Raw genomic sequence first — 24,068 nt, 5'->3', positions numbered from 1 at the left:
CACTTGTGTAGGGGTAGCGGGTGTATGGGAACTCTCTGTAAGTCCCCTCAATTTTAGTGCAAACGTAAAGCTGCCCTAAAATACAAAGTTTATTAAGAAATAAGGTACAGGATAAATCTTCAAATATTCTTATTAATATGTATTTAATATTTACAACTGTTGCCTTGTATACAAAATGATCGCACACTTTCCAGCTTCTCCAAAATGATGCTGGAGGAGGTCACGTAGCCCTGTGGATTGGCCCTACTACCGAGCCTCATCTTGGCCCCAGCCCTGCTCAGCCTGGGTCCCTGGCTGAGGTGGGGAAGCCATGCAGCCGGACACAGTGGCTTAGGCTGGAGAAGGAAATTAGTAACCAGTATGTTCATCCTTCCGCCAGCCTTTCTCAGTGTCTTCCCAAGCCATTGAGTGTGTCACCTGTCTGCCAAGGCCTAACATGAGGCTACTTCTAAGATACTCTAGACTATCTGTGATGCTAAACTTGGATGGAGAGCTCCCCAGGCCATGACTTCCAGGCCAGGCAGGCTTCCCCCCACACCCCATGTTTCCCCGCAGCCCAAGCCTTCCAGGCCCTACCCTGTTCCACCATCAGGTACCTCCTGGAGCTGGTCCTTGGGTCATTTGCTGCTCAGCATCAAGGTTTGCCCATCTTCATCTCAAGCTTACTGCCCTCTCCCACCACAAACTGGGCTGCAAAGTTAATCTTCAGCTGCCAAGAGCCCAAGATAATGAGCAGCACTCTGTACTTTCCTCTGAGAATTAATCCCTACGACTATATACACCAAGTCCGTAAATCCACTCTTCCGGTTCTTGTTGGAAGGAGATGGGGTGCCTGTAGGTACTTCTGTGCCCTTGTCTCCTGTTCTGTTCTTACACAGACGTCCCTATTCTCTTTGCAGTTCCCAGTTTGCGGATGGGTGCAGGGCTTATTTGGAAAATTTAACTCAGTGCCAATTCCTAGCCCTCAGTACTTTGGCAGAATACCACCCCCCCCCCCAGCTCCTTTAGGCTTTGGCCTTTGACCTGGCTCTCCAGACACATTGGGGAAGAATTTAAGAGTCCCTCTTGGGTCCAAAATGAGAGGTGGCCCCGTGTTGTCCATCATAGACTGAGGCAGATGGCTTGGCCCACAGGGCAATTCTGTAGGTTTGTGATGAAGTAGCATTGTTTTCTTTAACCTTAGGGTTTATCTTAATGTAGTTACAGATGCATCTAAACGTTGTTAGTCACCTCTGACTGTTCCCTTTGCAATTAACTTTTTACATAGTCACTTCTTTTCCCATGGCATTCAGTTCATTCAGCTGTAGATGTTGTTTCTTCTTATTTTAAATTTTCCTTTGCTACAATCCGTGGGACTGATTGTATGATTCTCTGTAAAACTCATTAGCAGCCCAGGGACATGCCTGCTCAAGTTATAAAGGATAAATGTCTGTTTCCTTGTGGGATGTTGCTTGTGAAAGATTTGAGGTTCCTCTGTGTCACCTTTGGGTTAATGGCATTTGGTTTTTTTGCCCCCACAAGTGTCTATAAGGAAGACAAATACTGGGTTCACTTGTTTAATAGTCTAGCAAATATTTAATGAAACTGACTCTATGCCAGTACCATCGTGGGCTCTTGAAGGACATAAAGAAGCCCACGTGCAGTTTGTTCACACGGAAAGTCTTAGCATCTTAATGTGTGGGAAGAGCTGCCTGCATTTACATAAATAATTCTTCCTACACCTGAATTCTTTAGACCAAGAAATTCAACGTCTGAAAATGGGGATGGAAACTTTGCTTGTTGCCAACGAAGATAAGGTAAGATGGCCATTGGACGGCCCTGTCCTTTCTCTGCTGACATCTCTGGTTCTGTTTGGTCCCTGCTGGTTGCTGCTGTTTTGGATGGGGCTGTGCCCATCAGGCCAGTGACTCAGGGAAGTGTCAGGAGAACCGCCTCTGCCTCCTGGAGACTCAGCTCAGCCACCTGTTTTGATGCCTGGGAATTGTGCCTAAATGGAATCCCCCAAAGACAGATTAAGGCAATGCCTGTTCATGGCTAGCAGAGCTTGAGAACAGGCCGCCAGTCTCCCGTGTGCACAGTCTGGTGATAGACCCCTCACGGGCAGACCCACCATGACACTCCTGATAGACCTGTCAGCTGACCCTGTCTTCTTATGTCCCTCACATTGAATTCCTGCATAATTATAAGACAGCCACCTCTATAATGTTGGAACACCTACCTGGCACAAACATCAGCTCCAGAGGATCACAACTCTGTATTTTACAGATGAGGAAACTGAGACTCAAAGTGCTTAAGTGGTTTTGCTCAAGTTCAGGTCACAGTAGATAGCCAGAGCGAGGGTCATACCCAACCTTAACTCTAAGTCTGTGTGGCCTCCCGAGTCCCTAGCCTTTGCTGAAAGAAATGATCCCTCTGGGAATTTCCTCTTTTGTGTAAGGAATCTCAGACTCCTAAGGAGGGGGTAAGAATATTGGGATAAAGATGACGGCTTTATTTTAGTCGTGTGTGTGTGTGTGTGTGTGTGTGTGTGTGTGTGTGGCATGTGGCATGTGGCATGTGGCTCCAGAGGACACCATTGGTATCAGGAGGCAGATTTCAGTTGCTACCTTAGGAGGGCAGGGAGACAGTGAGTTTCCTGCTCCTGGAAATGTTTAAGCTCCTCGAAGGCTACGCCAAACAGGGATTGCTTTATGACTAGAGATCGGGCTCGCAGCCTTCAGCTATAGGCAGGAGTGCTTGCAGTGGCCTAGGAGGCAGACCAGTGAGAACCCAGGTTCTGGGAAGGGGCTGGACACTGTGTTTCCCTTTGGAATGTCCTGTGGGTTCCACATAGCATTTCTTCTTAGTGTGCCCAGAACGTAGCCTGGGGCCCCAAATGAAGTCACCACCGGTGCCACCAGTGTTGTTTATATAGATATCTATCTCACCCTGTGACAGGACCGCCGGATAGAGGAGCTTACTGGGCTGTTAAACCAGTACCGAAGGGTGAAGGAGATCGTGATGGCAACTCAAGGTAAGGGCAAAGGGGAGCCTACATTGTCTCCCTGAGATATTCCGTCTACACTGGGTTAAATCCAGGGACCATCCTGACAGAAGATTCTTCATCTTTATTTATTTATTTTTTTTAATGGGAGTACTGAGAAGTGAACCCAGGACCTTGTGCATGCTAAGCACGTGCTCTACCACTGAGCTATACCCTCCCCCAGATTTTTCATCTTTATTTGGGAAAATGCCCTGCTGAAGAACAGAGCTGGTTAGATGGTCTTGGATAGTGGGCAATTGGCAGCTGTTGATTTGCAGAAATTTTGCTAAATGGCAGGCAGTTCAGAACTTCCGGGGACTATCCAGGTCACCAAGAAAAGAAAGCCTTCAGCTTGAACCACTGGGAATCTTCACTCGTGGAAGATCTATGCATCTTCCTAGGATCTCTCTTAGCAGCAGTGAGTGTGGTCAAACCTGGATCAGAAGTCAGTTTAGTACCCTCACTGGGGATTAGAGCTTTTCCACCTCCCAGAGAATCTAAAAGCTTCCCCAGCAGACTCTGGGACACTTGGAGAGCCTTCTTTGATTTTCTGGGCCCCTGGGTTCCCCCAGGAGGTCACAGGGCAGGGAGAGTGAGAGCTGATTGTGTTTCATATCTGCTGCCTAGACGGAAAGCACCGCTCAGGCCGCATCACTGTTCTCTGGGCACTGTGGAGCGTATGCCAGGCTGCCTGCCTTGTTCTCGCCGTGGGCCTGGGCTCCCATCACAGACCCAAGGAAACAGCTATTCAGGGAGAGGGCTGCTGGAGGGTGTTCAGGGGCCTCGTTCCGGCTGAGCTGCTGCCTCATCTTGGGAAGAAGCCAAGCCCAAGTTGTGGCTGACTAGTTGCCACCCAGGGCCCCTGCCACCCCCACACACATGTCACAGCCCTGTTTTCTCTAGTCCTTTGAGATCCTGGGTTAGGTCAGGGCCTGATTGCCTGTGTCCAAGGAATTGAGAAGGTTGGAGAGGAATGATGAGGGGGTGCTTCTTTCTGTTCCATGCAGGAGCTTTGACATTGAGGTGACCCTCATGGCAACCCTTGGCTCAGATGCCCTGAAGAATATTCTGAACCACACTGTTAGCATACCTTTATTTGTTTTTTTTTTTTGTTCTTTTTTGTAATGGATATATATTTTTTGATAGGGGGAGGTAATTTGATCGATTGATTTAATGGAGGCACTGGGCATTGAACCCAGGATCTTGTGCGTGCTAAGCACGTGCTCTACCACTGAGCTGTACTCTTCCCCCCTCTTTATCCTTCTTAATAATGGAGAAATAACGTTGGGATTTTGTGATACAATTAGAGGTTTCGGAACAAATCACATAATGGTAATCATCTCTTCTGCATTAATGTTTCCAGGCCCTTCAGAAAGAACTCTCTCAATCAATGAGGAGGAACTGGAGGGAAGTTTCAGAAAGTGGAACACTGCAAATAAGGGCCCCGAGGAACTATTTAAACCAGAGGTAAGTGTGTTTACATCCATGATGTGGGGTGTCAGCAGGCCCCAACAGCTTACCCTGGGCTTGAGGGAAGGTCTAGTCAGGAACTTGCCAGGTGTAAATCTCGACAGGTAAAAAAGTTAACTCAGTGGAGCAACCCCAGAGGATATGGGGGGAGAGCCCTGAGGGAGGGAAGGGGCCAGGGCACAGGGCTGTGTTCTGGTTGGGAGGAATGGCATAGTGGCTACTGGACTTCCAAGGATAGGAATTTGCTTTTTTTTAATTGGTTCCTCATTTATTCTTGCCTTTCCTCTCGGGAATATAAGCATAGACCAAAGGTGTCCTTTGTTTTATTTACCACCGTCTCTCTAGGATCTGCAAGAATGCATGATACCCAGTAGAATTCCACAAACACTTGTTCAATAAATGAATGCATCCTGCTCGTTTAGAGGGACGGCTACAACTTTTGAAATGATGTACTCCTATTTCATAGACAACCTCCTGCCCCTCTAACTTGCATACAGATTTCCTTTTCTCTTCTTTAAAATCTGGTCCAGTTCTGTGAATCTCTCTGGATTTAGGCTCAATAAATAATAAGCAAATAAACTTGTAGACATAGATTTCAGATGTAGAAGGGGCTTCAGCCCAGGATTTAAACAGTCTCACTGGAAACTCCAGAACAGTCACACTAAAAAGGATCGTAGCAGTCCAGCTCAACTTTTCAATTAAGAGAGGAGCAAAAGTGTCATCCAGTGACCCAGTTATGTGGTCAGCAGGCATTCCAGATTGCTGGCAAAAATAAGATAATAAAATAATAAATGCTCAGTACCTCTGGGTGGTCTTTGTGATGAGCACTGTACGTGACTCACCTCATTTACTCCTCATGACACCCCATTGGGATTCTTCTTTTATTGTGATGAAGCTGAGGCTCAGAGAGGGTAAGTAATCTGCTCTATGTCACACAGCAAGTAGATGGAGGAACTTGGATTTGAACTCAAGAGCCCAAGTTTTTAACAACCATACATACTATAATGCCAGGTTTCGGGCTATAATAAACCAAAAAGATCCTGGGCTCTAGAGAAGAGAGGCAGTCCTTGTAGTCAGTGAAGACATCAGACCGCGTCCTTATCCACCACCATTAACTCGTTCCACCTGTGAAACTCTTGCCTCTTACTTGCTCGCTCAGCTAGCTCATTCTCATTTCTTAAGATTCAGCTTAAGTGTTCTCCCCTCTGAAGCCTTCCTAACCTGTCCACCAACAAGAAGGATCCCCTCCCCCCATCCCCATGTTATGTTATAGGTATTGGTCCCAGAAGGACAATATTGCATTGATCTTTTACTTTAATTAACTCATCTACCTTCCTTATGTGGGGAGTGCTTGCCCCACACCCAGCACAGGGCCTGGCAGCCAGTATGTGTTGCTCATGTTTGTTGAACAACTGTATGAATTGCAGCGTTGCTCACTGTAAGCAACAGAAATCAATTCCAGCTAACTTACACCAAAAAGGGATTTTTTGAAAGGGTACATGGTGGCTCACTGAAAGGAAAAGCTGAAGGAGCCAGCTCAGAAAGGGCAGGGGTGGCAAAAGCCCCAGGGATTCAGGTCTCAGGACTGACTTGGCAGGACTCTAATACTAGGAGGTGAACCTAAGCCTTGGAAGGCGAGGCAGGTTGGCCCAGGTTGTTCAATGTATCTTCGTCTTTGGCATCTTAAAAACACCAGGCACCAAAATTGACAGAGCTACCAGGGCTGCACCCTGGGGGTGGAAATGTACCTCCCCAAGAGGACTCGTCCCAAGAGGGGGAAAGGATGGTGGGTGGTCTCTGAACAGTAACCGTGCTCCTCAGTGACTCTCCTGTTCCCCATGCAGATGTCTCCAAGATGTAGCTCTCCAGCCATGGGGCCACCTCCACTACCACAGAAATCACTTGAAACCAGGTAGGGGACCCAAGCATTTCTGTGGAACCGCTTTGCCCTCAGACCCGCTCAGGGCTCCTGACATGGCAGTGGCTGGCCGTGCACGGGGAGCACAGCCGCCGTGTCCTGGCCACACCTGGCCTGCCACTGTCCGGGCAGCACTGCAGGCCCCAGCAGTGGCCACGGTGGGGCCAACGTGGTGGAGCAGTCATGAGCCATGCCTACCTGCCCGGGCCCCAGAGGGGCTTCCCTTCCTGCAGGCTGAGGGTCTAGGTCATTGTCTCTGAGAAAAGCCCTGGCCAGGGGTTGGGGCCTCAGAGAAGAGGTGGCCGCACCTCATCTGTGTCCTCCAGTGTCCCCACGGAGCTGAGAGCATCCTGTGATGTGTGCCTGTCTTTTCTGTCAGCCCTTCTAGAGGGAGTCTAGCCCTGTGACAATCCACGTTCTCCCAGTAGGGCCATTTCTCCACACAGGGAAATCGGTCCAGCTGCTTTGAGGAAGCTTCACATAGCAGTGAGCTTGCAGTGGGCTGGCCTGCGGGGTCAGCGGCCATCTGACTGGTTCCGTCGAATATGAACCTATTTCTAGTTCCGTGCGTCAGCTCTTTAGAACATACTTCCAAGTAATGGGGATCTGGAGCTTCACCGCCAAGAGCAGGCTGTCTTTCGGCCAGGATGTCTGGGGAAGATGGCCACGAGCAGGATGGAAGTGCCCCGGAAGGTGCTGAATCTCCAGAGTTCTGGAACTTATGCTCTCAGAACCCCATTTTCCAGAAGCCATTGTTCCCTGAGCCTTCAGCCCCAGAGAAAAACAGCAGTGTCGAGGAGGGCAATTGGCCAGCCCTTGATTTGGCAGAATAAGAAAGCTGGTTTATGAGTTCACTCAGGAGGAGGTCAACACCAAGTGACTCACACTGACCAGACTCACAAGAGACTAATGTACTCACAGATGATGATTTATCCATATGAATTGAGAAATGTCACTGCCAGGGAGACTTGTCACAGAGTAACCCTTAGGACCACTGGTGGTATTGCCTCTTCTCTAACTAATTGGTGCCCTTCTCTGCAAAATAGCCCCTGAGAAAGCAGATTCCTTTGAGCAGACTGGTCAGGGCGTACAGAGCAGAGGGTTGGAGGGCCCCAGCAGGGGGTGCTTGTCCCCACTCCAAAGTGACACCACCTCCCTCCATGGATTACTCGCAGACTCACAGACAAGGCAGTATTGTCCTCACAGACACTGGCTGTCTTCTGACCATACCATAGCTAGTTTGCATTGATGTAGGAGAACTGAGTGTATTCTAGCTTTTCAAGGAACACCAAGGACTTCTGATTTGGATTTAAGTGATGCTCTTGTACCCTCATTAGCATGTTGCCAGACCAGGCCATCCCCAAGGTGGGCCAGTCTCATCTTACGTGTAATGGTTATGATGAGAGGGTCTTTTTTTCCCCTGACCTTGACCCTAAGCCCAGGACAGACTATCAGTTAAACGTTTGAAACATCCTCTGCATGAATGGTACCAGGTGCCTCTTTTCCAGTAACTGTTTCCTCATTGACGTTCTTTTGTATTATTCCAGGGCTCAGAAAAAACTCTCCTGTAGTCTGGAAGACTTGAGAAGTGGATCTGTGGATAAGGTCAGCCCATCAGTCTATCCGTAATGTTTACTGAGTTCCTTCTTTGCACCCGGCACCGTGCTGGGCTACACAGGCAGGAGCTGGTCCCAGCTCATGGAGGCTTTTATCAAGTTGCTGGGAGGCTTAGAATTACGTGAACATCTTGAGAAAACCAGTCAGGTGAGAGGCAGGGTGAGTCAGGACGCACTGCCTAGAGTTGATGAGGGAAGATGTTGAGATGGGCACAGGTGGGTTTTGGGAAACGGTGGGGAGCAGGAGGAGGTAAGGTCAGAGCCATGAGTCGGATGGAGCCGGAGAAGATCTTGAATCCTGGCCCTGTTTCTTCAGGGAGTGTGCAGAGATTTTGAATGAGGATGTAATGTGGATAAAGGTGATGACCCTGGGATGGGTTATAAGATAAAGTAGATCGGAGAGGAAACTTTTTAAAGAATCTAGAGGCCTGGGTGGTGGGGGTGGGTAATAGCTCAGTAGTAGAGTGCGTGCTTAGCATGTACAAGGTCCTGGGTTCAATCCCCAGTGCCTCTATTAAAAAAAAGGAAAGAGTCTAGAAAGACATGAGGACATGGGAAGGGCCTTGTGGCCTCTTGTGTGAAGGTAGTCCTTGCTCAGGTGGGTGACCCCTGTGCTGCTGGAGGGGAGGGTGGCAGGCTCTTGAGTGGTGAGGTCTCTGGGGACTCTGGGGTCCTGTCCTGACACAGCACCCTCACTGACCTTGCTGCATAGATCCCATGGTGTCCGGCAGTGCGCCAGCCTCCCTGGTGACACAGTGGAAAACCAGAGAGGCTGGAGCCGGTGGCGTCTTTGATCCCATGGTCGTGTGCCCCAGAGCCATACTGCTGCAGCTGCTAAGGATGTGTGCCCCTGGGGTTGGACAGTGACCTGTGTTTCCTCCATGGAGGGTGATGACATGACAATAAGATGGGTAGGGAGGGGTGAGCCTTGCAGGTTGAAGCAGGCAGGTGGTCCTGAGTTGTTGTCGTGACTAACACAGGTCTCTTTTTCTCCACATAACTGAAATCCTCCCTGCCATCCCGTAGTGTGTCGATGGGAACCAACTCTCCCCCGTGGTAGAACCCAAGGTACATTAACTGCATGTCCCTCTTGTCTCTGTGAGGTCACACTGTGTGCCGGAGTCTTTCCATTGTGCAGGTTACAGCTTTGGTAACCTTAAAGTATGTCAGCTATAAGGGGGAGGAGGACGGGAGGAAAGACCAAACCTCTCTCCCGCTGTCTTCATGTGCGCCCAGCTGAACCCTATGCTTTCATCTCCAGTAGCTGTGAGATAGGATTTCTTACTATCTCCTCCATCCTGTAGGCTCTGAGAAATTCATCTTTAACAAGACAGTGCAGATCTGATCGCTGGCAAGGGGTATGATGTAATCCCAGCGCACACATAGAGGAGTGTGATGTCTTATCTTTTCAGTGCTGATAAGTCATGGTTAGAAAACTCAGCGGCGGGTGCAGGGATCTTTCTGCAGCATCCCCCGACATCGGCGTCTGGCCCTGCTTTCAGTGACTGAGAGCTCATGACGCTGTACGACACCACCTGCGTTGTTTCCCAGCTCTGTGAGGTGCACCCCTGGGCTTCCCTAGAAAGTGCACCCGCTGATCCCCACTCTCCCTGTGGAGCCCGTGGAGTAACTCAGTCTCCCCCGCTCCTGACGGCTCTAGAACTTACGTCCCTCTGGCCCTCCCCCTTCTCGTGTGCACAGGCCCCCAAACCTTTCAAGTTCCCAGTCTCCTTAGGATGAGCACCGGGTCCTCGGTGTGTCCTCTGCACCAAGCCCTGGGCCTCCCTAGAGCGTGATACTCCAGGTGGGGTCTGCCCCCACCTCCTCGACCCCGGCCCTGAGCTGGTGGTCACCTGCTATCGCTCCAGCCTTGGGCATGTGGTACTTTCTGTGCCTCCTGTGCTGTCCTCGGGCCTGAGCCAGGATCGCTGTTGTCTGTTCAGAAACAATAAAACAGAGGTTCCAAGGGGCTGAAGAGAAAGGGCTTTGCCTGAGTCGGTGCGATTCAGAGCCGGGGCTCTTTGCGCTCGGGACGGCTGCCTGTGCGCGCACGCGGGACGGCTGCGGCTCCTGCGGGCTCTCGTCCCCGTGGCCGTGAGTGTCCTTCTCAGGGACGGCAGACGCAGGCCGGGCTGCCGGTGTTTCTGTTTCCTGTGTCAGGTCCTGACGGGGCACCACCTTCTCCCGCCGCGGGTCCTTCCCTCCCAGCTTCGCTTCTTGGCTGAACCAGAGCTGAGAGCCTTTTCTGTTGCACTCGGTTCCTCTTGTCTTCCTCACAGGTCTGGGCCGCCCTTGATGCCCGTCGTTGTGTTGGATTCTGCCCTCTTTACATCTCAGCTCCTCGGCGAGCTCCCAGGGCAGCCCTCATCCGAGGCCTGGGTTTGCTTCTGCCCTGTCTTGGGGGACATGTGTGATGACACCAGTGGAAATCTGTTTTGCAAGCCCTTCCCCACCCTCATGTCTCCTCTGTGATATGGAACTTGGAGTCATGTCCTTCCGTTCTCAGTTTTGTTTTTTTTTTTTATGTATATATAATTATCCCTCAACATTTGCAGGGATCTCCCCCAGCACCCAGCAGATACCAAAATCTGTGGATGCTAAGTCCTTATATAAAATGACACAGTGTTTGCATATATACATCCTCTCATATACTTTATTATTTCTTTTTTATTGGAGTATAGTCAGTTTACAATGTTATATCAATTTCTGCTGTACAGCACAATGCTTCGGTCATACATACACATACATATATTCCTTTTCATATTCTTTTTCATTGTAGGTTACTACAAGATACTGAATATGGTTCCCTATGCTATACGGAATAAAGTTGCTGTTTATCTATTTTATATGTAGTAGTTAGTATCTGCAAATCTCGAAATCCCAATTTATTCCTTTCTACCTTCTTCTCCCCTGCCCAGTAATCATAAGTTTGTTTTCTGTCTGTGAGTCTCTGTTTTGTAAATAAGTTCATTTATGCCTTTTTTTTTTTTTAGATTCTACATATAAGTGATATCACATGGTATTTTTCTTTCTCTTTCTGCCTTACTTCACTTAGAATGATAATCTCCAGGTTCACCAATGTTGCTGCAAATGGCATTATTTTATTCTTTTTAAAGGCTGAGTAGTATTCCATTGTATATAGGTACCACATCATCTTTATCCAGTCATCACTTGATGGACATTTAGGTTGCTGTCATGCTTTGAATGCTGTCTTCCCCAGAGTCAGTGGTTCTTGGGTCTGACCCTGCATTGGAGCAGTCCGAGATGCTTGTTAAAAACACAGACTCCCGGGGTGCTGTCCCAGACGGGCTGATTCATGCAAGCTGGTGAGACCTGGGGATTTACGTTTACAGATGTCCCAGGTGGTGTTGAAGCCCGTACATGAGTGAGCGTTTGGAAACTGTTAGTCATGACTGCGTGTCTGATCAGGTCCAATCTGTACTTCATGGGTCACCTTGAACTTAAAAATCGTGTACTGTCCATCTCTGAAGGTTCCAGTGATTCATCAACCAGTTCTTTCTGAATCCTTTGAAAATTTAGCCTGCTATTCGCATCTCTCTCCTTCCTGAGCTGATTTATGGAGGATTAGTACTCAGTGTTCAGTAACCAAATTCGATTTCAAACCATTTCTAGGACATGTCTTGATAAGCAGACTGAATTCTGAAATGTATTGGGCATGTGGCTTTTAACTAAACGAAACTTCAAAAAATGTCTCAGTCCCTGAAGTCTCCCATTACTTTCCTGCCTTGCCAGTTTTGAAATCCACTTTATCTTTCTTCTTTTCTACTTTTCTTCTGGGTCCAACCAACTGATTCACAGTTGATTCCCTTGGTAATGTTGCTTTCATTTCATTTTTATTTTCACTGAAATGCATTCCACTGTTTCCCCCTCAGGTTTGTGGATTTAGGGCCCATTATATCCTTCCTAATAAATAAGTACAATTCTTCTTCCCCTTTAAATCAGCTTGTTTCTTGAGGACCCTTTCTATGGCCAGGTCCGAACACAGGGCCCATGGCACTGGGGCTGAACCTCATCCGGACTTGGATCCGAGGGAACTCCGTGTAGGCGTGTGGCCCTCTGGCCCGTTGTCTGTTGACACCTCCCCTGCCTGTGTGCTTACTGTCTTGCTTCGCTTTAACCTGATATTTTTCAAAATAACTATTACCATAATGCATCAATGTAATTAGGATTCCATTATATTTATAGTCCATAAATATATCCATCTATGTATTTATCATGTGTATCACATAGGTACATAGACTAGGTGTAGCTTCTTATATATGTAAAGCAGTAGGTGTAGCTTTTATTGGAATCGTGGTCAGAGTAATTCATGGCTGTTAATTGCTTGAGCCTCTGAGCACGAAGCCAAATAGCAAAAGCTCCCCTTCCTGCTTGGACTCAGTTGAAGTCAGCCCTGGATTTGGGTTTGACTCTGTCTCTCATCTCACTGTGTGTGTGGCTCTGGGCCAGTTTCTTTCTTTCTTGGCACGCTGGTCCCATTTCCTGTCTTGGACTAAATGATCTTTGAGGGGTCTTGGAGTCAGCCTAAGTGACAAATGGCTCTTGGAGAACAGGGAGTGGTTCCTGCATCCAAAGATTTCCTGATTGTGTTTGAGGCTGAGACTGATGGCTGATTCAACATCTCTCTCTCTCTTTCCAATAGGGTGGCCCTTTCCTGGCAGATCACAAATACCCTACGTTACCCGGGAAGCTTTCAGGAGCCACGCCCAACGGAGAGGCTGCCAAAGCTGCTCCCACCGCCTCCTCGCCTGACCCCGCAGGGAGCAGCCTCCTGAGGCTGAGTGAGTGTCCAGGCCCCAGGCTGGCGGCCTCTGGAGCCGTGGCCTTGGCACTTCCATTGTGATACAAGGTCCTCTGCTCCCTGCCACCACAGCCCACAATTAGAGGACAGTGGGGATGGGTGGATGGGACCGCTCGTACCTCAGGGTGGTCCCATATGCAGAGACGATGGCTCTCTGTCTGGACACGCTGTTTCCTTTCAGAAACGCTACAGAGCCCCCAGAAAACCAGTGTGTACCCACCTTCTTTCCAGTTGCAATTACCCCACCCCCATTTCCCTCTTCTATTCCTCCTCTCTTGACCCCTTCCTGACTGTCCCGTCAGTCCTCTTTCCCTCCCTCTTAGACACCTGACTCCACCTCCGTGGACCTCACCCTTCCTCCTCTGTCCTCCTGCCCTTCTCTTCCCTGTCTCCGCCTTCCTCTCTGCAGCCTCCCCATTATCAGTAGGATGCTGTTGTGCGCTCTTCCAAGGGAGAGCGTTCCCTTAGAGAAATGGAATCAGTGGCCAGTGGCAAGGATGTCAGTCCACAGGTGTCCTCTTGGTGCTCAGGATCTGAAACCACAGAGGTCTTTGTTGCTTTTCATGCACAATAGGCTGTATTTCCCCAAGAGCAGCAGCATATCAGTGCGGCCCAGAAGGGAACATCCTGGTCCTGACAGCTCTCCCCACCCCTGACGCCTCATCCTTGGCTCTTCCCAAGGCCAGCCTGTGTGTTGGCATCTGCCCTTGGCCAGTTCTGCCATTGGCTGCAGGAACGCCACATAAGCCCTTGAATGAGAACATTCTTGTGACACTCACACTGTGGACTTGCTGCAGCTTCAGATCATTCTAGTCTGATCTAAGTGAGCCCTGGCCCCCGCACTAGAGCTGTGGATGGCTGGGCGTGTTCAGCCCCGCTGCTCTGTGACCGGATGCCTCACCTGCCAGCAAGTGACACCAGGAGCATTTGATCCCCTCACACGGGGCTGCCCCTCACTGCAGTGACCCTGTGGGTTGTGCTCGGTCACCATTCACCCCCATCCTTCCTCATGGGATTGTTTTTCTTTCTGTTTGAGTTTCTCCCTCTTGCTCGATGACTCTTGTTTATTTCTTTGCTTCCCTATAACTCTGTTGGGCTGGACTTTGGCCTCTCTTGCTTCTCCCTGTGGCTTCTCTGCTTCTTGGTTGGCTGGAGATCGTGGCCGGAGTGTCAGTGCCCCCGCATTAGGTACTGTACCCTTCCAGGTGAGGTGGAGAGTGAGGTGCCTTTGTTTCCCTCCCCTGACACACTCCCATTCCCGAACGTCCAGCCAGGTCCCCCTCCTGCCTGCATTCCCGCGTCTCCCCTAGGGAAGAGAGAGGAGGCTCCTTGTTGGATTTATCCTGCAAGTACTGGGACCCTAAATTCAGAATTTGAAGACAGTGGCTCACCCAGATTTGAAACCTTAAGCTCACTGACTCAGAAAACCTGGAGTGTGCCTGAGCCACCTCCTGGTCTTCTGAGATCTCGGTGTCAAGTCCTGCCCTGCAGGCAGAGCTGGGCAGACTCTTCCCCAATCCCACTGAAAGGACGGCCCTGGCTTGGGGAGGTGATTTGCAAAAGTCATGTTCCTTCCTCTCATTCACATGTCGTTTCATTCTTTCAATCTCAGGAGACACAGAAAGTGGTTGGGATGACACCGCCACGGCCAACGACCTCTCATCCACGTCATCGGGCACTGACTCCAGCCCCCAGTCTCCCCTGACACCAGATGGTAAACGGAGCCCCAAAGGCATCAAGAAATTCTGGGGGAAGTAAGTTGGTGGTGATGATCGTAACTGTATTGCTTCGAATGAATATTCTTCTTGGCTGGGCAGAGCGTCTGCATAACCCTCTGTTCCATTAGATGTTGGAACAGCAGTAAACACAGGGTGGTCATGTGTAGAGAGAAGACTTTGGGTTCTTTTTCAGGGCCCAGAGGAGGAGCACTGTGAAAGGGATCCATAAAATACAGCCAGCCGCCTTACATGTCACTCATTTTAGGCATTGATCCATCCCACACACCCTGAGTACATTCTCTGCAGCTCACACCACGTGTGCTTTGGAGAAGCATATGGATGAGTCCAATTTCTTCCTTCTCAGGAGTCAGTCTGTGTCTTAAGAAATTTTTAAAGACTGAGAACTGAGGACTTGCTGGCTCATCTGACACAGTCTGCAAACTGAGGCAGCAACAGGGGCCTCCTACTGGGTAGCAGCCTTCACATTGACCCCCCACAGGGAGTGGCCCAATCCCAGAGGCTGGATTAGAGTGGAGGTGGGGTGGCTGGTTGAGGAGCTGTCCCAGGTCCTGATCCTTGACCTCCGGGGAGGCCCTGGGAAGGAGGGCCGTCTGTGCCCCTGGAGGAGGGATGCACTGACTACATGCTTTCAGCCTACCCTCTCAGGGTCTCTGTGGATTCCTCTCCACACAGAATCCGAAGAACTCAATCAGGAAATTTCAACACTGATGCTCCAGGGGTGGCCGAGTTTCGACGGGGCGGGCTCCGGGCAACTGCAGGGCCAAGACTCTCCAGGCCCAGAGACCCCAAGGGTCAGAAAAGGTAAGGCTCCCTGGAGTCCATCCACAAAGAACTGTGTAAAATCTTGGCCAGGGCAGAGTGGGGACTGGAGCTGGATGCAGAGATGGAAGGCAGGAGCCCCTGGGGCAGAGCTTCTCAGCCTTTCCCGTTGGTCACGAGTAGACCTTGCTTGCTCGTGCTTATTTACAGGTGCACTCAGGTAAAGGCAAGAGGCTCCCTACAGCCAGAGGTGCTGGGGTGGGAAGTGGGCACCCTGTCCTCCCCCAGGACCTCAGCAGCTCTGTGCGTCTGTAGTCCAGTCCCAGCAGGGCCTTGCCATGCTAGGTTGAGAAGCTCTGCCACAGCCACTAGGAGCACAGATTCTGGAATCAGAGACCTGGGTTGGAATCTCTGCTCAACCACTTCCTAGCGATGAGCCCTAAACTTTCTCTATAGCTCAGTTTCCTCATTTGTGAAGTGGGATGGGGGGGAAGTGGTGTCAAGAGAAGTGTTGGTTTAAGTTCTTACGAGGACTCTCTAAGCTACTGCACATCTAACCCTAGCGTCAGCTGTCCGCCATTGAAAGGTCACCTTCCCCCAGGAGATTTGGGAAAGAGGGCTTCACCTGCCTCTGGGTTAGCCTCCTCCTTCCACACAGACCTCTGCAGAAGGATGTTGGTGGAGCGGGGTGCATCTGCCCTTATCCCTCATAATGCACTGTGCCAAACTTTCCTGAAAGTGTTACCTGGAGGGGGTTGTAAAGGGATCAAACATTCATCATGCCCTGATGAAAAAGCTTTTAAAAACTGAAACTTTTCCAGAGACCACCCTGGTGGACACCCTCTGGTCCCCAGCTTTACCCCTCCTTTCTCAGATCTCCTGCTCTGAGAAGACTGTCTTCCTTCCGACCTGCTCAGGCAAATCTTTACTCCTGTGTCTTAGGGAAACCCTTTTCCATATCCTCCGCTCCCATCATACAATCCCTACAATAGATTGTCTCCAGCGGAATAGCTCCTGAAGTCTGAGTTACTTAGCCAAGATGAGGCTTCCAGGGGCCTTCCTTAGGATTCGACTGTAACATTGCACATCTAACCAAATGACAAAAAGTAAGGTTTAACTCTGAAATTTCCTCCCCCTGAGATTGCTGTTCATCAGTGCCATGTGCAGGTAATTTCCAAGGAAGATGTGCACAACTCACAGATTAGTTCTAGAAATAGTACAGCCTAGATCCCAGTGAAGAGAGAAGAATGTTTCCCTGATGCGGCACATTATTCATAGACCTGCACCCCCGTGGAAGGGAAGCACACCCCACTTCCCCGCCCTGCCCTGCTCGGGTTTCTAGGTTTTGCCTGGCACGCCCATGTACACACTCAGGACCTTTGCTGGGCATCCCCAGACCCATCCTCAGGGCGCCTTGCAGAGAAACCTAAGGATGTGTAGCCCCTGCACCTGCTCCCCAAGAATCACGGAGTGGTGGTGGCCCTTCTAATCACAAGTGTAAATGCTCAGTAAACAGTAGCTTTTAGAGGCTAGAGAATCTAAGAATGTGGTGAGAAGGCAGAGACCAATTCAGAGCCATTAGAAAGTGAGCCAGAGGAGACTTACCTATGCCACAGAGTACTGTCATTTACTTAGCAACTGTCCCAGCCTAGGCGCCAATGTTTCGGATTGTTCTGAGATGAAAAAATAAAGCCACCATAAGCTAGAATGATTAATCTTTGTTCCACTTCCGGCTTTTCTTAAGGATTGATTTTTTTTTAATGTAAGTATTGTTAGTTTACAATGTGGTGTCAATTTCTCGTGTACAGCATAATATTTCAGTCATACAGGTACATGTGTGTATTCCTTTTTGTAAGGGGGATTGCTGCTCGGGCGTAAGATCTTTTCTGAGACCCTTAGGCATTTTTCCTTAGAGGAGGACTGCAGGGTTAGGGAGCCCATTGACAGTCTGCCGGTCACTGGTATGGGGCATCCAAGGTCAGGAACTTTCTCTGCCTGAGGCAGAGCGGCAGTTCCAGCCACAGGGGTGCTTTGTTTGGGTGTCTTTGTGCTTTGTTAACGCCTCACCTCACCATGGATGACAAGGAGAGCGGGGATAAAGTCCCGATGAGCATGTAATTGATCATGACTCTGCTTGTGGTAACAAAAGTGAGTTTGCTGGTGGGAAAGAAAGGCCTTTCTTACTCTTAAGCAGAAATGCAATCTAATTATATGCTAATGTCCTCTGGTATTGATAGTTTATAGATATTTAGGTATAGCCTTAAAAAATGTTGTCAAAAAATGTTGTCACCAATAATCCTATAGGAAAAGTTCTTTGTCACTGAAAGTCTCCAGGCCCAATCCCCTTTTTCCAATGAAATTGGTTTTTTTAAATATAATATTTGGTAATGACACTTCATAAGAACTCTCTCAGGTTACAGAAGAATAAATGTTATGATCGTTTTTCCGTCTTGCTGATTGACATTCCAGTCGGCACTGCTGTGCAATGAGTGCCTACTACACCTGCAACCTTGTCAGCATGAAGTGTTTGCAGCGTTTCTTTAAAGTTCTCTAGCTTTACAGACCTCCAAAAAGTTAGATTTTCATTGTTAATTTAGTTTATATGTTTGTCATTTGATTTCTTCTTTTGTGAACTGTGTGCATATTTGCCCATTTTTATTTAGTTGCTAATAGCTTTTAATCAGTTACTTAATGTCTCATAGATTCCTCTCTGTTCTGTATATATGAAGATATTAAACTATGTCTAAAAATTCTGACTTTTTTAGGTTTGTTGCCTAATTTTACCTTGATATATGAAATTTTTAAGTTTATGTATAATGAGGTTCAGCAACTTTCCCTTTGTGATTTCTTTAGTTTGTTTTAAATTTTTTCATTTTTTTTTTTTTAGAAACTGGTTTTATATGGTGAGTTTAAAAAAAGTGATTTTTAAAAACCTTAAGAATCATCTATTTGGCGATTTATTTTGGTTGTGGTGAAGGGGATTTTTTTTCCAAGAGAAAACTACAAATAGTTTTAAGACTGCTGTCTCCACTCCAATTTTCCCTTGGTCTACACTTTGCCTAATGTCATGTGATGCTGGAGTAGCCGTGGGCTTTTTGGTGGGGGGGTCTGACTATGGGGAAGTCAGGAGATCCATTTAGTTTGGGTTTAGTGGGATTATGTGTATATGGTTTACAGTCACTTCATGTTTAGTTTAGTTAGATCTAGTTAATCAACTGTCCTACTATAAAAGTGCTTCCAGTTTTCCAGTGTGCCCAGCACTCTGATACAGAGATTCAGAGCCAGAGATCATGTACCAGAATAAATTTGTCCTCTGGCATTTGGTTTCAGAAGTATGGGGTAGTGGAAAAAGAGCATTTGAAATACACAAAACCAGAAGCTAGTCTGTGGAAAATCTTTCCAGTCATCAGATTTGCAAAATCCTAAGCAAGAGAATTGATTCTCTTGGATGCTCACTCAAAACAGAAGTTCTCTCTTTTCAGAAATGCACTTAATAATGAAATATATACAATTATAAATGCACCTTGTGTTCTCTACCATGCGAGTGGCAGATTTGGATAAATCTCACTTACATAATTTTAACTGCAGTTTGGAAGGGTGTTTTGGAACATGTCAATAAAACAAGTGGTTTGGCGCTATATGAAAGGCACTTTCTCTATTATCTCTATATTACTTACTAGCATATTCAGCCATGGCCCTGGATCAGAGTGTGGGAGACCCAGCGCTCAGAGGACCCGAGGAGGTGGGGAAGCAGGGTCTGCTACTGTGGGAACAGCACAGGCTTAGGCGGGCAGAGACCATTCACAAAGCAGAAAATGGGAAGACTACCGAGGGCGGAGGAGCATCAGAGCTCCAAGATGTTTTTAAAAGGTCTACAGGACAGAGGCTTTCAAATTATAATCTCAAAAACACTTATTTCCCCTTGGAACTGAAATATCCTTCAGATATATAGAAAATTTGTTTCTTCCCAATTTCCAGAAACCAGAAAATAAACAAAATTAGAAACTAATGGAACATAAAATTAAAGTGATAAAACGAGCATTGAAATTGAGAAAGCATTCTGATATTAAGAAAAAATATATGAACAAAAAAATCCCAGATCAAACCAAAAGCAATAATTCACTAAGAGCAACAGATAAACTCCAAACAAAAATAGTGAATTGGTTCCTAGATTGTTGTTCATATAAGGTGAATCATATGAACACATTAGCAAAAGATGAAAATTTCTTGCTGATTTTACATGATACACTGACATGGGCAGAGAGGACATAAAACTCATAATATGCAATAGCCACACAGACATCAAATAAATGTTGCCAATTCAAAGAATATTTAAGATGAGCACTAGAAAACTTGAACAATGTGTAATTTTACAGCTCGCATCTAAAAGGATAGAGGTTTTCCTAAATTTGACGATTCTAAAAATGCATTCGCCAATACCAGTTACAAATTGTGAAACTGAAACTTTAAAAAAAAAAACTATAAAGATAAAAAATTGAGTAATCATGCTAGAAGAGGGATCAGCCTTCTCATAAAAATACAGCCTCGCCCCATCCACGGATTCAAACCACCGCAGATCAAATTTCCATTGGTTGAATCCGCGGATGCGGAACCCGGGAATATGGAGGGCTGAGTGAACTATGCCATTTTATATAAGGGATCTGAGCACCCCTGGATTTTGGTATCTACAGGGATCCTGGCAATCCCTGGCAGATACAGAAGGATAGCTATGTTACAGAGTTGTGGACATACGAAGAAGTAATCAAAAAATATGCACCCTAAATATAAAGTACTATAGAGGTATACCCAGGAGTTAATTAATAGAAATATTAATTTGGATTTCATGTTTTTTCAGTTGAAATAGATTTGTAATTTTTTGTGGTTTTCTTTCTTACTCTAGATACTCTGTTCCTAATGCCATATTCAAATCGTGTGCTTTTCTTAAAGAAGTCACCCCAAATTTTACAAATTCCTGGACTCACTAAACCTGGATCTGCACCTCTTTATGATTTATTAAAATTCAGGCTCCAGGCTGAGTAACTATCATCTTCCTCACTTCTAGAATGGTGCGCTTTTTTTAATATGCAAATACTTTTTATTTTTTAAAATAATGGTAATACACTGAACATTTTTTTAGTCTGTTTTTCTTGTTGAAGTATAGTTGATTTACAATATTGTGTTAGTTTCAGGTGTACAGCAAAGTGATTCAGTTATACAAATATATGTATTTATCTATATTCTTTTTAAAAAGTCTTTTCCATTGTAGTTGGTTACAAGATATTGATTATAGTTCTCTGTGCTATACAGTAAAGCCTTGTTTTTATGTTTGGTAGTCTGTATCTGTTAATCCCATACTTGCAATTTATCCCTCACCCCCCTTCTCCTTTGGGAACCGTAAGTGTGTTTTCTGTGTCTGTGAGTCTGTTTCTGTTTTGTAAAGAAGTTCTGTTGTGTGTGTGTATACATATGTTTGTATATATCTCACATCTTCTTTATCCAATCATCTGTTGATGGACACTTAGGTTTTTTCCATGTTTTGGCTGTTGTAAATAGTGCTGCTATGAACGTTGAGGTGCATGTATCTTTTTGAATTAGAGCTTTCGCCTTTTCTGGATATATGCCCAGGAGTGGAATTGCTGGATTCTATGGTAACCCTAGTTTTTTAAGGAACCTCCATACTGTTCTCCACAGTGGCTGCACCAATTTACATTTCCACAACAGTCTAGGATGGTTCCCTTTTCTCCACATCCTTTCCAAATTTATATTTGTAGACTTTTTGATTATGGCCATAAAATGGTGTTTTCAGGTCATTCTGGCCCTTTAAGGAATTTCCTCACTTGAAGAACAGCTCAGCCAGGCATTAAAAAAAAATTTTTTTTAACCGGCATTTTAGGAATACTCTCTTGGAAGGAATCTTTTGGAATAGCTTGTCTTCTGTATTCCATGAATCCTCCTTTATTTTTAAAAATGAATATAGAGTTGCTTTGTCAATCTCCCCACCCCCTCCAGACTCAACTGGGATTTTGAAGGTGCCGTTACATGCACACTATAAATGAAAAATTGATGTCTTTAAGAACTGGTGGCTTTGTCATGCCCAGGCTTTGTCTAGGAACATGATCCAGCTCTTCATTTATTCATGTGTTTTTTCATGTTGCTCAGTTGAGTGTTGTAGTTACCACCTCCCCCTGTCCCCACACACAGTTACTCAGGACCCATGTGTTCCTTGTACAGGCAACTCCTAGCCATTTTATAACTGGTTGCTATATGTGGGATTTTTAAATTATTAGAACAAAAAATGTTAGTGTCTGTGCATTGATGGTATATAGAAAATTACTGATTTGTGCATGTCATAGAAATACAAGTGTACGTCTGTGTAGCGTTAAGCTAGCGTACCCTGCTGAGTTCTCTTGGGCTTTCTGGGTGGGCAGTTATATCACCTGAAAAGAATGGCTTTCTTTCACTCCTGCCTTTCTAATAGCTATACGTTTAATTTTATCTGTTCTTATTCTAGCTGCAACAGTGAGACCAGTGTTACCAGTACTGATAAAAAAAGACTGTCTTTTTATTGACTTTACTACAAATGCCCCTAGTGTTCCATAGTAAATAAGACATTACCTGTTGTTGACTGGAGGAGGGCTTTTGTTTTGTTTTGTTTGTAATGTTAGAGAACTGACCCCTTTTTCCTAGTTTTCTAAGTGTTTTCCTAAGAAACAGTGTTGAACCCTGTTTAAAACATGATTCAGTTGTGAATCTTCATCCTAAGGGGACCGCAACTCTAGGCTTTGGCACGTGTGCCCGTGTGCATGGACTGACGGCACACGTGAACACAGCCTCCGGGGGGCGTGCGGTGGCCCCGAGCTCTCAGCAGCTGCAGGGTTGAGATTCAGACCAGGTGTTATCCTGGGAAACTCTGGAGTCCGCCTCAAATGAGTGCGTTGTAGTGGAGTTCTGTTCAACTAGACCCCACGGTGGGAGTTGTTTGTTAAAACAAAGTTTCCCTTTTTTGCGAGGTGCTGTTATGTTCAGATGCGCCCCAGGCTCTCCCACTAACAGGGTCCTGCTGTTTCCTGCTTCCCAGTGATGCCAACGCCCCCTTCGCCCAGTGGAGCACGGAGCGTGTGTGTGCCTGGCTGGAGGACTTCGGCTTGGCTCAGTACGTGATCTTTGCCAGGCAGTGGGTGACTTCTGGCCACACTTTACTGACAGCTACCCCTCAGGACATGGAAAAGGTAAGGGCTGAGCCCTGGGCGAGGAGGCTCCCATTTCTCCCCGAATCAATGCATGGGGAGGTGAGGGCCCCCCCACTCCCCCCACAGGAGGCTGGACAGAGGGCGCCGAGGTGCTCTCTGTTGCTGCGGGTTGATTCCAGGGCGCTGGGCAGCGGTCTGCTGCCCCACTCCCCCTGGTGGGGAGCATCTCCACCCAGATGCAGCATCTGGTGAGAGCCAGGCTGTCCGCCAAGATCTCATCTCTGTCTTCATCTCTCAATTTCAGGAGCTGGGAATTAAGCACCCTCTTCACAGGAAAAAGCTGGTTTTAGCAGTGAAGGCCATCAACACCAAGCAGGAGGAGAAGTCGGCCCTGCTGGACCACATTTGGGTGACACGTAAGGGCAGGCCTGTGTGTGCTACGTTTCTGGCAGCTCCTAAGAGTCGACAGTCTCCGGAGAATGTGTGCCTCAAAGGCAGCTGTCTCCGTGGGACAGGCAGACAATGACTGAACTTTAGGGAGGGATACAACTGGAACTCCAAAGTGGTCATTTGTTGCTTTTTTTTTTTGGCATCAAATTTCTCCCATTTTCATGAATTTCAACTCCCTCTTTCTGCAGGTTGGCTCGATGACATTGGCTTACCGCAGTACAAAGACCAGTTTCATGAGTCCAGAGTGGACGGGCGCATGCTGCAGTACCTGACTGTGGTGAGGGTCCCTCCTCCGGCGTCTCAGTTCTCCCTGTGAGCACCCAGCTCCACTCTGGTGTCCCTATGGTGGTTATTTTAAACTTGAGTCCACCATCCCCCCATATTCTTAAGGTCTTAAAACAGTGTTGTTTGTCGCCTAAGGGGTCCCGAGTACCAGAGCACGAACCGTCGTGCCAAGGAGAGCTGTTGCTGTGTCCACGTGCACCTTCCCGACACGTGGTAGACGACCTGTCTATGCTTAGTCTGGGAAGGAGCCTCAGAGGTCGCGTTTGTCACTTTGGAAACTCTGGTTCATCAACCACAGCTTTTCTCTTCCAGAATGATCTACTCTTCCTAAAAGTCACCAGCCAACTACATCATCTCAGCATCAAATGTGCCATTCACGTGCTGCACGTCAACAAGTTCAACCCCCACTGCCTGCACCGGCGGCCAGCTGATGAGGTGAGGGCAGGCCAGCACCTACATAGGGAGCCCCGAGCCAGGACATCTGTCAGATCAGGTGTGAGGAGACCAGAGCGAATCACCGCAAAATGGCTGCATTTCAGACCACGGCGCTGTGGATTCGTTCCTTTGCTGGGGCTTCCTGGTGCCCCAACACCCCTGTGGCCTGTACCCATGTCCCACATCAGCCACTAGCCCTCCAACTCCCACCTCCTCTGGGGAGACACATACTAGGGGCTGGAGGGCAGGAGTAGTCTTTCAAAGCATCATAATGGCAAAAGGAGATGAGGAAATGGAGCAAAGATGAGGGACGGAAAAGACAAAGTGGAAGGTTGGGTGTCAAAGCAGGCAGAGGAGTGGGG

At 47.5% G+C, this 24,068-nt stretch overlaps 1 protein-coding gene across 8 annotated transcripts in view; it reads left to right on the top strand.

Moving 5' to 3' along the window:
• Positions 1 to 24,068, top strand: part of PPFIBP2 (PPFIA binding protein 2) — a 144,681-nt gene that overhangs the window by 107,000 nt on the left and 13,613 nt on the right. For all 8 annotated transcript variants that reach the window (XM_064492609.1, XM_064492606.1, XM_064492605.1 and 5 more), the window contains 13 exons: positions 1,735 to 1,796; positions 2,938 to 3,013; positions 4,386 to 4,489; positions 6,337 to 6,404; positions 7,958 to 8,015; positions 9,053 to 9,094; positions 12,690 to 12,828; positions 14,461 to 14,602; positions 15,260 to 15,388; positions 22,425 to 22,575; positions 22,841 to 22,952; positions 23,175 to 23,263; positions 23,584 to 23,706. In XM_064492609.1, coding sequence (XP_064348679.1) covers positions 1,735 to 1,796; positions 2,938 to 3,013; positions 4,386 to 4,489; positions 6,337 to 6,404; positions 7,958 to 8,015; positions 9,053 to 9,094; positions 12,690 to 12,828; positions 14,461 to 14,602; positions 15,260 to 15,388; positions 22,425 to 22,575; positions 22,841 to 22,952; positions 23,175 to 23,263; positions 23,584 to 23,706 — 1,295 coding nt within the window. The remainder of the gene's footprint in view (positions 1 to 1,734; positions 1,797 to 2,937; positions 3,014 to 4,385; positions 4,490 to 6,336; positions 6,405 to 7,957; positions 8,016 to 9,052; positions 9,095 to 12,689; positions 12,829 to 14,460; positions 14,603 to 15,259; positions 15,389 to 22,424; positions 22,576 to 22,840; positions 22,953 to 23,174; positions 23,264 to 23,583; positions 23,707 to 24,068) is intronic.

Source organism: Camelus dromedarius, chromosome 12, assembly GCF_036321535.1.
Source record: "Camelus dromedarius isolate mCamDro1 chromosome 12, mCamDro1.pat, whole genome shotgun sequence".
In the NCBI taxonomy this organism is placed as follows: Eukaryota; Metazoa; Chordata; class Mammalia; order Artiodactyla; family Camelidae; genus Camelus; species Camelus dromedarius.
This window is presented reverse-complemented; position numbering and strand designations above follow the sequence as displayed.